This window comes from Helianthus annuus, chromosome 1 (genome assembly GCF_002127325.2).
Source record: "Helianthus annuus cultivar XRQ/B chromosome 1, HanXRQr2.0-SUNRISE, whole genome shotgun sequence".
Classification (NCBI taxonomy): domain Eukaryota; kingdom Viridiplantae; phylum Streptophyta; class Magnoliopsida; order Asterales; family Asteraceae; genus Helianthus; species Helianthus annuus.
In genome coordinates this window covers 113,828,457-113,844,090 of record NC_035433.2, presented here as the reverse complement: position 1 = coordinate 113,844,090, position 15,634 = coordinate 113,828,457, and the positions used below count along the sequence as shown (strand labels likewise).

The window sequence follows — 15,634 nt, the reverse complement described above, 5'->3', positions numbered from 1 at the left end:
CCGCGTCTGCACGGTGCAGACAAAAGAGGCCAGGAAGCTCTTCTTCCAGAAAACAAACACCACCTTATAGGAGCATGTGTAATGGGCTATAGGCTGTGAATCTTCACGTATAAGTTTTCTACAAAAAGCGGACGAATCCAAAACCTACCCTCAAACCATTGTCAATTTATCCAAAACCATTGCCATAGACCGCAAACTTCTCTCCCCTCACATGTCTCTCTTCCACATCAGCCCTCCCTATTTCTATGTCAACTAGTTGTATATCATGTTCGCGCGTTGTAGCACGCAAAACCAAATCGTTCTATGAGAATGACAAAAGCGCGCTAAACCAAATCGTTCTATAAGAATGACAAAACATTTCAAATAACAAAAGGTAGCTCGAACTATAACGCCACTCTCCTTAAACATTTTTATAAACATCTGTTTTCATAGTATATGTCTGTTGTATGCCACCGTCTCGTCGGCAACGAACCTTCAGGTAACTGACCGTTTCTCTCTCCCTCTCACGTCTCTCTTCCACATCGGCCCTCCCTATTTCTATGTCAACTAGTTGTATACCATGTGCGCGCGTTGCAGCGCATTGCAGCGCGCAGAACCAAATCGTTCTATGAGAATGACAAAAGCGCACTAAACCAAATTGTTCTATAAGAATGACAAAACATTTCAAATAACAAAAGGTAGCTCGAACTATAACGCCACTCTCCTTAAGCATTTTTATAAACATTTGTTTTCATAGTATATGTCTGTTGTATGCCACCGTCTGGTCGGCAACGAACCTTCAGGTAACTGACCGTTTCTCTCTCCCTCTAACATGTCTCTCTCCCACATGGGCCCTCCCTATTTCTATGTCAACTAGTTGTATACCATGTGCGCGCGTTGCAGCGCGCAAAACCAAATGTTTCTATGAGAATGATAAAAGCGCGCTAAACCAAATCGTTCTATAAGAATGACAAAACATTTCAAATAACAAAAGGTAGCTCGAACTATAACGCCACTTTATTGTGTTCCAAATGACTAATATCCTAAATTATGTTAATAGTGCCCATCCAAACTCATTTTGATATGAAAGTATAAATTGTACGTGTCAACGTGTTTGACCAGCCTGTTTTCAACCTCTAGTTAATAACAATATCTTTCGCATACAGCATGGTCAAATAAATAACAAAATTTACTATGGTGTAGTGGTATACAAATAATTTTCAAAAAAAAAAAAAAGTAGTATACAAATTTTGGCTGTGGACTGGATAATGGGGCTACCATAACCACCAAGGTAATGTAAAACCATTGTCTTTCTTGTCATACTGCAAATAAAAGACAGTTTACATCTGCTTATGTTAATCATTCAAAACTAATCATTCAAAACTATCATACATAAATTCTCTTTAGCACCCATCATGTATAACAGGCCCCCATAAATGTGCGATACTCTATCATGCAGATCAACAACACTGCTCCAAGATCTTTTTTTCTGCATTTAGGATAAGTTGTGGCCTCGCCTCCAAAGCAATAATAAATAGAGTACATGGTTTTGAAATAAAGTATAAGCAGGTGGGAGACTTGTACCAGTATTGTATAACAATACACTACCTTGACCTTGTATGCTTCGTAATGGATTGAGTAGAATGTATGTAAACCTACAAAGAATATAAGATATCTTATTTGATAACAGATTGGGAATAATACGATATATAAGCCTTGCTACTCTAATAGGATGTAAAAAGAAAACACAGAAACAATATGGGAAGATATAAGTCATAACATGCATGTATTTAAATTGGTTGCAAGTCATAGGTTTCATTACAGTTGATTAATAACAGTGAACAAATTGAAAAACTTGGACGACCTATTACAAGGGAAGTTGATTTAATATGTTTCGTAGAGCATCCAAATGGGCCCAACAACCACTATATCCTAGATGTTAAAAGGATACATAAGATGTATATGGGGTTTTAAAACATGATAACTTCTATAAAAGTTTTGTTTACAAACTCAACACAACTGATTTTTTTTGTATAACAATAGTTTAGTTTACAACTCTAAAGTTAGTGTAGTCAACACTGGAAACAATTTTTAGAAACTTTTATCAACTTGCGAAGATGATAGAGTAAGCAAACTAACAAAACATTGTTCCTTTGCTCGTCTTTTAAATAAAGTACCAGCAGATTATATTAACAAAATGAAGCACAATGAGATTCCAATTACAGCTCTAAATATATTCACGTGTCTTAAATCTAAAAAAAAAAAAATACCTGATGACATGTATAAAAATCTGAATTCAGATTTGGTAGGTGGAGGATATACTTGCAGCGGTTTGTTCGGTTTTTTGTTGTAGTTAATATGCGACGATTGGTTAATTTCCTATGGATTCTTTCGACTTTTCTTTGGCGCGACTAAATTCTACGGTAGATGGCAATCTGTTGCTATCCTGGTCTCTAAAGTTGAGATACGCATTTTATAAGAGAAAATAAGAATCTTTGGCGTAGAAATTCCGGCAACCAAATTTATAACACGAAAAGTCGTTTACCTAGTGGCGATTGACTTCATAGGGCCGGTAGTTGGGTTTAGATAGACGTGTGTTGCTGTTGTAGATGCCAGCTGAACTCTCCCCGCAATGGAGATATTTGTTAGTTTAAAAGTGCTTGGTTGAACTACACGCTTATCCTTTTTACTGTGTTCTCCAAACATCGTACTCCGTAACTTTCATATAGTATGTCATAGCTTCTTTATCGAACGAAGAGGCTATTTCCTTCCATAGGGTTGCATCAATCAATCCAAATCTAGTTTCAAGACATAAACAAAAACAATAGAAGTTGTTCTCCATGAAAAAACGGTTGCATAGGTTTTCATCTAATTCAGAAATCACTTAACCTCCCTCTACCAGGAGGCAGATGCTCCACGCCTAGCAGCCGGAGCCTGAAAAAAGAAAAGTATCACATGGGACAACATGAGTGGTTAGGTTTGTGGAGCGTGTTAGTTTGACCCACAAACGATTAGTAATAGGTACCTGGTATCATTATCAGATTATCAAGGCGGAGTATAGAGTACCTGGTGGATAACACATTAATATCATGATAAAGTAGTAAACCTTTTGTATTTCTGCGAGTTCGCTGCCATAACAAAGAAGCGAATTAAAACATTGTTTTAGAAGGTAAACTCGAGCAATAGTTCATAAAAAACAGACTCATTATTTTTGAAAGTAACATGTTAAGAGAAAAGCCTGGTATTGGTTTGAAAAGTAAAGTCTAAATACCTAAAGATTCTATTTTGCAAAACCATGATTTTGTGATATTGCAGCCAATTGAGGCTAAAATCCAGTTACTTACATGTCATCATGTAAGAGTGAAAATGAATTAGAGGGTGGTTCTTATGTCAAAATAAAGATAATAGTGTTAGCTTTATATAGCATGTTTAAACACCCCGATCCTATTGCTAACAATTTAAAACATAAACGACATTAGAGAGCTTCCATTAACAAATAATTTCACATGCCTACATGCATAGTAGTGTGTTTACAACAACAACTATTCAAATGGATAGGTAAACCGAAACGGAAAACTAAATCACACTTGAAGATAGGAAATTAATATGAACCAACAACAGTTTAATTACGATGTAACAATATATCAAAATCACCTGCTCACTGCATGTTACCAAAACATAAATCATTCTAAAATCTTTATCATAAAGTTACCTTGTTCGCCTCAAACTTCTCATCACCATCGCCGTCGTTAACGATTGTATCACCGCCAACGCGTCGCGTTCGATTGACCAAACCGGCTTCACCAATAGCGCTCACGGCGGAGCCCTAAGTCATCTTCGGATAGACCACCATCAGTCACCACCGTCGCTAGAGTCGCCGGATTAACGGCTGGGCTGACGTGAGAGAGTACCAAATCGTCAAAGAACCATCTGGTAGTTCAGTCACCCTAAGGTATTGTTTCAGATAGAGTGAACCCTAATGTGTACGGTTACCTCTAATCCACCAGAAGCACACACACGCAGACGAATCGGTCACCGATCTACTTGAAAATGGAATATGCAAGCATTAGTCCTTATACCGGAACTTCACCGGAATATAGCCGAAACCCTAGGTTTTTCGCCGGAGCTTCTTGAAGCCATCTTCATCACCATTGAGTTCCACTGATGCTTCCTGAAACCGCAATTGAAACCCTAGCCACCACATGGAGACTTGAGCGTCCTCTTCCAGTCTTCCCTGCGATCTCAGTGACTGAACTGAGGCTCGATTTGTAAGCGTCTCGAGAATGAAAAGATCATGACTGTGAAAGATTTCCTTGATAAGCTCTCTTCAAACCCCCTTGCCCTCCAAAAGGTATTGTTTGAACTGAGGCTCGATTCTTGAATATTGATAAAAGAGGAAATGCACCTCCAGTTTTACTTTTCACACCCTTTTTCTAAAAATAAACAATCTTAGTTTGTCAAATTATACCCCTATAGAATTCCGTATTATTAATTATCTCTCTCTAAATCTTTCTTCTCCAATGTCAACAAACCACTGAACATGCAAAGATCTCACATCTCAATCTGCATCTAATAACCACCATGAACATGCTATAACATCACATCTCACTTCCAGTAACCCTAACAACAATGGCGATTACGGTGGTGGTGGTGGTGGTGGTGGTGGTGGTGGTGGTGGTTACGAGGAAGAGGATGCCGCAGTCACATAACAATTTTGCAGCAAGGATTCGGAAAACGTGAATCGGCATTTTCCATGGCTGGATTCGCCATTGTTCTTCTAGCTTTCTCGTTCATCGTTTCTACTGATTCATCTTCATCCAATTGTTTCTCGATCTGGTACCCCACCACCCACTCATACTTCAGACGGTCCATGATCTTACCGCTCTTGATCCTCGGTGCCGGTTTCAGATCAATTGTTATTTTACTTGATCATATCTATTTGTATGTAGTGCTGCTTAGTTAAGGTTTAATGTTTTTGAATATTATTGATCATGGAGATAGTGTAAGTAGGGTTTAGTATTAGAAGCAACATGATCAAGATCAGCAGTTTTTGTGTGACTATTAATCTAATTTGGATGTTGTTCTCTTAGTGTAAAAAGAGTTTAAAATTTGGAAAATAACATGAGGTTTCGTTGTTATCTAATTTAATTATATTTTTGAATTGTTTAAAAATTTAGGTAGATGCAATTAAAAAACAAAGTAGAAGGTTTGATTGTACGTATTAAAAACTTTAAGGGGGGAGTATAACCAGTAAAAATAGAAAAAAAAAAGAGAGTGCATTTAGCAACACCCTATTGATAATTTGATTTGATACTTTATTTTAGTTTTTAGTTTTTCAGTTATTGTTTGTAACTTGTAAGGCTACAACCATTGGTGACCAAAACCTTGGTTGGTTGGTCAAAAAGTAAAAAATAAAATAAAAAAATCATATAAAACTCACGACCAAGTTGGTGTGGCAACTTTGGTTGATGATTTTTTTATTATTTTAAAAATGCCACATGTTGGCTATTGAGTGGTTCTTTTATAATTATGTTTTTCATTTTTGTTTTATAAACAATTAATTCTAGCTAAAACATGATTTTCTTTAATAACTTTTTAATATTTAATTATTAAAAAAATCTAAAAACACAGTTTTGTTTAACTTTTTTTTGTGAACATATCGATATAAATTTTATAAAAAACTGAGTTCCTTCAAAAAAATATATGTTTTTAATTATTTTTTATAAAAAATGCATATATCTTTGTTTTTCACATGTACTGATTTTACTGGTTCGTTAGATTTTTTTTTGATAATTTTATTAACTATGTTTGATGAATGTATGTGTTTTTTTATTAAAAGATTTCTTATATTGTTGTTATTTATTTTGCTTTTAAAACAAATCGGTTTCAAATGAAAATATTAATTGTAATTATTTTTAACACATTTATGGATAATTAATAAGCATAAAAATATATATTTAATAAAAAAATGTTATAAAGGTTGGGTTGTGAATGTGAGTAGAAGGTTGAGGTAGGTTGGGTTGTGTAGGTGGAAGAGAGAGAAATTAGTTTTTTATTATAAGGTTGGGTTGGAGAAGGTTGTGGATGGAGATAGCCTAAGTTTATGTGAAATTGTGATTTGTGAATATGTTAGGGTTTAAGATGTGTAACTTTAATTCTTTAAATGTTTGTTGTTAATGTAATATTGTTTATGTTTGAAAACTAAAACTTTTCTCTTTTCGTTGTTAAACTTGGGAGTTGATTAGTTGAATTCTTTGATTTGTGATGAAGATGAAACCTCAAACTAAAAAACAATCACTAATTGGGAACTTTTTCAAAAGAAAATTTGAGGAAATTGATGAAAACCGGGTTGCTAATGATACAATCCCGAATGATACAAGTCCGAATGTTGCTAATGATAATGTTCAAGCAAATGATGACATTGATGCAAGTTCGAATGTTGTTATGCAAGAAAATGTTAATATTGGTCCAAGTACTCCTACAACTTCAATTCCTACAACACGAGGTATTATCGATTTGAATGATCTTCCTTCGGATCCCTATGATAGGCCACCTATTTCTAGTTATCACCCTAATCAAATAGATGACATAAGAAGGGCGTATCTTATTAAAGGGGCTTTTCAACCGCGTAGTCATGAATTTCCTTTCAAAGACTATTATGGAAAAAAAAAGCGTTTTGTTGTTACTTGGTTTAATGATCATAAGTGGTTAGAGTATAATACTAAAGTAAATAAAGCCTTCTGTTTATATTGTTACTTGTTTAAAGAAGATGTTGGTAATCAAGGAGGAAGAGATACATGGTCATCTAATTCTAAGGGCTTTTGTGATTGGACTAAAAAGGGTTCCTTAACAGAACATGTTGGGAAAGTTGATAGTCATCATTTAAAAGCGGCGCAAAAATGTCACAGTCTGATGAAACAAGATGAACACATAGATGAGAATTTAAACAAATAGACTAAAGAAGAAAAGATTGCAAATTATTATCGATTGCTTGGTTCTGTTATGAGTGCTAGATTTTGTTTAGAAAACTCTTTACTATTTCGGGGCCATGATGAATCGGAAGAATCTAATTCTCAAGGAATTTTTCTTTCGGTTTTAAAGCTGATCAGTACCAATCATTCGGAAATTGGTAAGTACACATTGGGGAACGCAAAAAAGAACAATAAATTGACATCGCCAATGATACAGAAGGAGATTATTGAATGTTTTGCAAAGGAAGTAACCAAAAACATATGTGCAGAAATTAAAGATGATGTGTTTGGGTTGTTGGTTGATGAATCTAGTGACGTATCTCTGAAGGAACAGATGGCTGTTGTTGTTAGATTTGTTGATAAATTTAGGGTTGTTAGAGAAAATTTTATTGGAATTGTTCACGTGAGAGACACGGCTTCTTCAACTCTTAAAGAAGCCATTGATTCTTTATTAGCAAATAACCAGTTGAGCATAAAACAAGTAAGTAATTAGTTTTATTGATTCTTTAAATATACTTTAAAAACTCATTAATCGTTTTAATCTTATTTTTTTCTTAAATAGGTAAGGGGACAAGGTTATGATGGTGCAAGCAACATGCGAGGAGAATTTAATGTGTTAAAAGCTTTGATTCTAAAAGATAACCCGTCAGCATATTATATCCATTGTTTTGCTCATCAACTTCAGTTGGTGATTGTGGCGGTCGCAAAAAAAATCCCGGTGTTAAAACTTTCTACGAATACCTTTCCATGGTTGTTACTACAGTTTCTGCTTCTTACAAACGGAAAGATATGATAAGGGAGACAAAAAAAGCGAGAGTGGAAAATGAAATACTTGAAGGTGAGATTAAGACGGGAAAAGGATTAAACCAAGAGGTTTCCCTAGCACGAGCCGGTGATACACGATGGGGTTCACATCATAGAACAATCATCAGTTTGCTTAGGTTGTTTCCGGAAGTTGTTACCGTACTTCAATATGTTAAAGAAGATGGAGATTGTAGTCAACAACGAACAAATGCAAAAGGTATTCTGTCGTACTTTAAAAAACTTGAGTTTGTTTTTTATATGCACTTAATGGGAGATGTTTTAAGCTACACAAATGCTCTCTCAAAACATCTCCAACAAAAAGGTAAGGATTTATTAGAAGCGGCCAACTTGATAAATGGAACAAAACGAGCATTAAATGCTTTAAGAGAAAACGGGTTTGAGTCGATGTTGGAAAAAAGTTACTTCCTTTTGTGAAAAAAACAACATTACGATGGTGGACATGACAGAAAGTTATGGTAATCCAAGAAACCGAAAGAATGTCATTACAAATCGACATCATTTTGAAGTTGACATTTTTAATGAAGTTTTGGATATGCAACTTCAAGAATTAGGAAATCGATTTAGTGAGGTAACAACTAGTTTGATAAAAAATATGTCGGGTTTAAATCCTTGTAACGGGTTTTCTAAGTTTGACCCATCGAAGATACTGGCGTTTGCTGAGATGTACCCGGATGATTTTACTACGAAAGAATTAGGGACTCTTTTGGGTGATATTGAGTCATTTCGTTACACTATAAGCGATGATGATAGATTTGCTAACTTAAATGGAATAAGTGATCTTGCTCGTCTTATGGTGGAAACCGGAACACATACTTCTTGTCCTTTGGTTTATCGGGTAGTGAAGCTAGCTTTGGTTTTACCGGTTGCAACCGCAACCGTTGAAAGATGTTTTTCTAAAATGAAGCTTGTCAAGACGGATTTACGCAATCGAATGGGCCCAGAATATTTGAACAATGCTATGGTTTGTGCGATCGGAAAAGAAACTTTTGATAAAGTAAAAGATGACGACGTGATGGAACGATTTCAAGCTTTGAGAAAAAGAAGAGGGCAAATTTATTAGGTATTATTTTTTTATTATTGTACTTATTATCGTATTTTATTATTGTATGAATATACCGTAATTTTTTTGGGGGGATACCCCTGGTTTTAAAGTCTAGCTCCGCCACTGCATGGAGCGCGACTGTTGATCGCCGCTGTAGTGACCGGAAACCCCAGTACCATAGTCATTTCCACATGTGGCTCTCCACTGCATCACTCTTCCTCTCTTTCTATCTCACACTTGCTGTGTGTTTCTCTGTTTCTGTGATTGAACCATTTGGGGGGTTTTGTGATTTGTTTGGTTGGTGAGTACGTGTGATATTATTTATCTATAATAACAATTCATGTAGCTCCTTAGCTAACGTCGTTTACAAAAGAGTGAACCACGTGGTCTAGAACCTGATCCATTCCACCGCATCCCTCCATGTCCTCCGCTTCCTCTCTCTTCTCTGCTATCTGCTTTGAATCGCCGCATGACTTCACCTCTTTTACATCTTTTCTCCCCTGGTGGTTATTTGGTCTGAAGGATAAGTCAACATAATGAAGGCTTCTTTGCAAACATTTTCTAGAGAGAGAAACTAAGGAGTAGAGCTTCACAATTAAATGGGTATTCAAAAGGGAGATGACAAAATGAATTACCGATAAACAATGGATGAGAAAGAGGTAGATAAAGTGGATAGAGAGGATATGTGGTGATGGTTGTGACGTGGTGGTGGCGACGGTGTTAGGAGGTGAGGTGGAGTTAAAATCTGTAACGCAATTGTTGCTAGATCAGGCCGGAGATGCAGTGGCAAGGGGGTTTCAGCCATTGACAAATAAATGAATAGATCTGGTTTACATCCATCACGAAAGTGAATTTATATCTATCGATGAAATAGATCGGATTTGTACTTTGTAACCCTCTATGAAAGAGGTTTGATTTGCAATCGCTGCTACTGTTCCAATGTAAACACGATGGTCGGTGATGATTGTTTGTGTTTTGCAGTCGTGTAACAACATGGGAAGGTGAACAAGAAGAAGTGGTGGGTGAGATTGGAAGAAATTGAGAGGTGAAAGAGAAGAGGTGGGTAAGAACTAAAAAGTAAAAAGAAAATTAAAGGTTTAGACCAACGCCAACCACATGTATAATTTGCGTCTAAATTAAGTCATTTACATGTGACAATTGTCAAATTTGCATACATCCGTACATTTAATTAATATTGATTTATGCTTAACGACTGTGCTTAATTACAACTGTTGATTATAATGCTTTTTGTTTTCTGATACATACATACTCATGCATCACATTTATTACTGTCACTCCATTTATTACACACAAACTTTAGTGACAAACTTGATGCACAAAGCACAGTGAGCGGATAACCCAGAGACATGCTGACAATGCCAGCACCTAAACAGACATTGTTTTTGGGGTCAGTGTGAGCCAGGAATAGAATACTACACTAGTAGAAAGTGTAGGGTAGTGAGGATCATAAAACTGCGCCACTAGGTGATAGTTATAGTGCCGGAAAGTGCCAAAAACATACTTTAAGTGCAGAATTCTGCACTAAATACCAAAATTCAGCGTTTAACAACGCTAGTAAAGTGCAAAAACTTGGTAAAATAGTCCTAGACACTTCCCAAAGTGTTGGGAATTAAATGTGTCACTAAAAGTAATATAAAAGACACTTAAAAGATTAATTTAGCACTTTAACGGATCAACATCCAACCGAACAACCGGACTTTACCCGGAACATAAAAATATTGCCAAACACATTGTTCTTACTTTTCTGAACTAGTTAGGGTCCCCGAACACCCTAACACACCTTATATTACATAACATACCCTAATATACTAACTTAACACTTAAATCTTAACTAAATGAGTAACTAGATCAATTGAATCCCAACCCCCTACCCCCCCCCCCCATTTGACGGTCACATGGTGTGGGGACATCCCCATACTTCTTTTCATTATTTTATTGGCTTATGTTGGATGATGAGGAACATATTACATGGTGGTTAATATTGATTTTGGGTTATAAATGAACACAAGAGGTTAAGACTCTCATTCACCAAACACCAAACTCCAAACAAGCTCTCTCCTTCCCTCTTCCTACTTTCAGCCACCACCTATCACCACCATACCACCACCATCAAGTTTTCTTTCGAGCTATTTCCATACATCGAAAGGTGCAAGAGATCCTACAAGTAAGCTTGGTGCACTCGAAAGCTCAAGGACCACTCTTGTTTTCTTTTATCCACCACTTTTACGCTTTGTTTATCCCCTAGCCTTGTGCTAGTAGTAAGTGCTTAAAAACTTCATCTTGTTCTTGTTTTTAGTGGTTAATAGATGACTGAATGGTAAAATATTAAGAAACACTAATGAACATAATCCAAGTCTTGAACATAAAGGATAAAGAGTGGATAAAGAGAAAATGTATGGTTAAATGATGTTGAAATCATGTTGTTCTTGTGTTGTTATGATTATTGGATGTGGTTTGTTAGTAGAAGTAAGATGGTTCATCACCTAGACTCGCTAGATCATGTTTAAGAACATGAACTAGTAAGATGTAAAGGTTAAAAATATGAAGGATGATGAAACCATCCATACATGAACTTTGAACTTGAATAAATATAAGCTTTCTTGAAAAATAAAGTTGTAAACTTGTAGATCTAAAGATCTACAAGTGGGTTTTCGAAAGAACCAAGTGAAAAATACTAGTTTTGTTAAAACCCGGATCTTGTATGAACTAAAAACATTTTTAGTGGGTAAACAAGTGTAGGAACACTTGTGTAGAAAGAAAATTTAACAAAGTAATATTTTTGTAAATCATGACTAGAAGTTGTGAAAATACATATTCTTTAAAAATAAAGTTTTTAAGAAACTAATCATATTTTTAAAGATAACAAGATCTACTAAGTGTGTTAGTGATTTACTACACATTTTTACAAACTTTCAAGTTCATAAGTTTAGGATTTATGTTTATTTTTGGTCAAGTTTGATGATTAAAGATTGTATATTGTTGGTTGGTAAATTGTTTGAATGATTTTACAAAAGAAAATGATATGCTAAAAAGCATGGACACCTCCATTTTACAAAGGAAACTCTGGCGAAATTTTTCTAGAATTTCAACACTTAGAAATATTTTTCTAACGAATGTTTACAAATATATTTTTAACTTGGTTTTCCAAAATAAACTTCGCCATGATTTTTATTTCAAAAGTTGTCAAGTACCGGAGGTGGATTTTCGTAAATAAAACTTGATAAATATATATTTAGAATATATTTTATAATAAGACGTTTGTGTGATTATTTGATTATTTTGTGAACTAGATATATATTATTTTTAGGGTAAAAATAATATAACTTGAAAACATTATGGAATTTCAACTCCAAAATAATACCAACGCTCTCACAAATAAATATTTAAGTTATGCAAGTATTGTTGCATCACGACACGCTAAAACGTTACTTATGTATATTTCAGAAAAATACTCTTATTCGTATATTTTTGGTAAAATATTATTTTGGAGAGATTTATGAATTAAAATATAATATTTTTAGGAAAAATATATATATTTCAGGATATACCATTACACTATATTTTTGGTAAATGTTATTTTGGAAATGACAGAAGTGAAAATGTGATTTCATAAATATTACCAAGTAAACCATATTTCTGACAACGAGAATATATATTATTTTTGGGAGTTAAAAATATATTTTTCCTAGTATATTTAGAAGATATATAATTTTTGAGAAAAGTATATATTTTCTGGGACAATACATGATCGAACAAAATAAGTTATATATATTTTAAGTGAGACTTGAAATATATGGTTTTGGGAATATATTAACATATTTTTATTTGGAATAATACACCGAAATACGACGTCATTACTTGGCAAGATATACAAATACAAATACGAAAATACATGTATAAGATACCCCCACCCTTGGGAAGGAAATACGAAGTTAAAATACTTGAGAAGTAGGAATACGAAATATTGATTAACGATTATTCCAAACATTAACTATAATTTAAAGTTAAAGAAATTATTTTAACTAATAATTATAACTTGGAATAATGTTGAGAACACAAGAAACGTAACTCAAAAACCTTCATACTAAGCAAAGGCACGGCCCGTTCGTCTAATAGACGTTAGTACACTGTAGGTAGTCGTGTTGGCTGAGGAGACTTGGGTTACACATACTGAAGACGCAATACTGTGAGTTCATGCCCCCCCCCCTTTTCTCTTTACTGTTTTCAGTTTTATACTTCGGGGGTGAAATACATGCGACAAATATTACAGACATTACTTACATGGTATGATTAGCTAAAGGAGGGTTTATACTACTTAGATCATGTGAGTGGGTAGGTAGAACTTAAGGCCATTAATCCTCGTTGTAGGACCGAGGGACTATAGTGATAGATCTATTCGGGTGTAGCGAGCCCCACTCTTGAGTCCGCCGAGTAGACCATGTGGTGACTATGTGCCCGACGCACAAATCCGCTAGGTTTGAGTCTTCCTGCATCACTTCACACATATCATTGGATTTGCAACCCAATGGTGATCTCTTTTTCCTTAATTGCTACATACCAGGGATTTTCATACATACAAACACATTATAAAGGTTTATACGTACTCACTTACACATGAACTCGCTCAACTTTTGTTGATTTTTCAACTTACATGTATTTAAGGAAAACTAAGGGATCTGGCAAGTGTCTGCATTTGTGTCAAGCTGCGTACTAAATAAAAATGTCATCCAGGGTAGTAGGTTCAGGAGGTGTAACCCTTACCTGGACGGGTTACATGTCCTTACACCGTGTTTTTATTCAAGTCTTTTATTGTGTCATATGAACACGTTTTAAATTATGTTATGGTTGTATCTTGTTTTATGAGTCGACATTTTAAAAATAATGTTGTATTGTTATTTCTAAACCTTATTAATGGATGAACATCTCTTGTTTTTATCATATAGCATTGTTATGATTGATTGCTATGGTATTAAGAAGTCACACCAAATAAACCCACGCTTCCGCAAAAGTCAGGGTGTGACAGCTTGGTATCAGAGCTTCGATCATAGCGAACTAGGATTCTTTCTCGAGTCTAGACTATGATCATCAGGGCTCTCACGAAAATATTTTCAAACATTTTTACTTTGCATACACTAAACGTCCAGATCCAGGGTACAAAACATTTTTACAAACAAAAGGCACGAATACACGTTTCGAAATTCGTATTTATAATTCAGTCTTAGAGACTGAGGGAGTTCAGCCTTAGAGGCTGGGGAGAGTCAATCTTAGAGATTGGGAAGGTTTATTCAGTCTGAGAGACTGGGAGTTGGTCTTAGAGACCAGGGAATCAGTCTTAGAGACTGGGAGTTGGTCTTAGAGACCAGGGTGTTAGTCTTAGAGACTAGGGAGTTCAGTCTTAGAGACTGAGGAGGTTTAGTCTGAGAGACGGGATGTGTTAGTCTGAGAGACTGGGTGGTTTAGTCTGAGAGACTGGGAGATTTGTCTGAGAGACTAGGAAAGGTAATGTGAATACATGACTATGTGATAAATTACTCTTATTTGCATACGCTGATTTCTAATGATTATTATGGATATACGTGCTATGACTACTATGTACCGGCACACATGTCACCTTCCTCAGGGAACGAATTGCCAGATAATGATGACCCTACGGCCACCACCACAGATGATGAGACTATATATGCGCCGGAGATATCTACGACAGATACTGAGAGTGACCCTGATATGCTGAACAAGGACGAGGGAGACTTCTAACCGTTCGCGCTGCCAGACTTTGGTGAAGGATTACCCTTGCTGATGGTTTCCTTGACGAGAATCTTCCTGACATTCTTGATTCGGTCCACGACCGCCTTACCATTTGGGACACTTCGGCGGAGAGCACCTCTTGACTCCAATCCTCAACAATGAGCCTCCTGAGGACATTCCTTCCGAAGATTGACTACTCAACGAATAATTATTGATGACATTGGCATGTTATTGATGGCCCTTCTGATAACACCTATGACGATGGAAAGTTTGACGAGCACGTTGTTACTAAGTTCACTTTTTGAGACCCCTGTTAACAAGCTATCCTCTGATTCTAGCATACATTCGATTCATACTCCTTTGAGCCTGTGACACCCGCATCCTTACAGACAGCCAGACTACAGCCTTTTACTACTGACGCAGACGGCGATGACATGACTGCTGCACTATCACCTGCTCGAGGCACCACACCGTCACACGACCCAGAACCTGCTTCTGAGACAACCCTGTTTCTTTTGGGGTCAGCCTGATGTTGTACCTGCCAAACCTGCGCCCTTACTTGATCATGACCCTGTTTCATTTTGGCTTACCAGACATTGCACCCCTTATACCTGACACAGTACCTTCACCTAGTGATTCTCCTTTCGTTGAGACATTTACTACCGCACCTTCAACCGCTGATGTTGCTCTTGTAAAGACCGACGTCCAATGTGCCAGCATGCCTATCGCTTTCTTTCAAGACATACCCACACCCCGGGAAGGTACTCCAGGTCAGCACCCGCGTAACGATTCCTTTGGTCACAACAGCATTCTCTATGACCTCACAGGTGCACCGTCTGATGCATTCATCTCTACATCGCTGGATGAACTGTTTCGATGGTTCCTATAACACACTACCCTAATTTCAGACCCTTACCATCCCTCACATTATGGAGGCTACACACGGAATGGGTACTCTTGTAACATCAGTTACAGTTTGAGGATATAAGCCGCAGAGTTTTTGGAGCTTGAGCTGACAACACGTCCTCCACCCTGTCTATTGCCAGTATAC

General features: G+C 36.2%; 1 protein-coding gene and 1 long non-coding RNA gene across 5 annotated transcripts; one reads left to right on the top strand and one right to left on the bottom strand.

The window, feature by feature from the left end:
• Positions 1-1,155: 1,155 nt before the first annotated feature.
• On the bottom strand, positions 1,156-4,379 carry LOC110875186. 4 transcript variants are annotated; one of them, XR_002556568.2, is made up of 5 exons: positions 3,973-4,379; positions 3,692-3,873; positions 2,525-3,107; positions 2,250-2,432; positions 1,156-1,634 (listed from the first exon to the last, which is right to left on the bottom strand). It is a non-coding gene; the product is annotated as an uncharacterized LOC110875186 (long non-coding RNA). The 4 variants fall into 4 exon arrangements; XR_002556566.2 differs by having other exon boundaries at positions 2,525-2,913; positions 3,005-3,107; positions 3,692-4,377; XR_002556567.2 differs by having other exon boundaries at positions 2,525-2,913; positions 3,046-3,107; positions 3,692-4,377.
• Positions 4,380-7,158: 2,779 nt separating this feature from the next.
• On the top strand, positions 7,159-8,189 carry LOC110929487. Its single transcript, XM_022172645.1, has 3 exons — positions 7,159-7,431; positions 7,513-7,525; positions 7,636-8,189. The coding sequence occupies exons 1-3, from the start codon at positions 7,159-7,161 to the stop codon at positions 8,187-8,189; spliced, it is 840 nt and encodes a 279-aa protein (XP_022028337.1).
• The last annotated feature ends 7,445 nt before the right edge of the window (positions 8,190-15,634 follow it).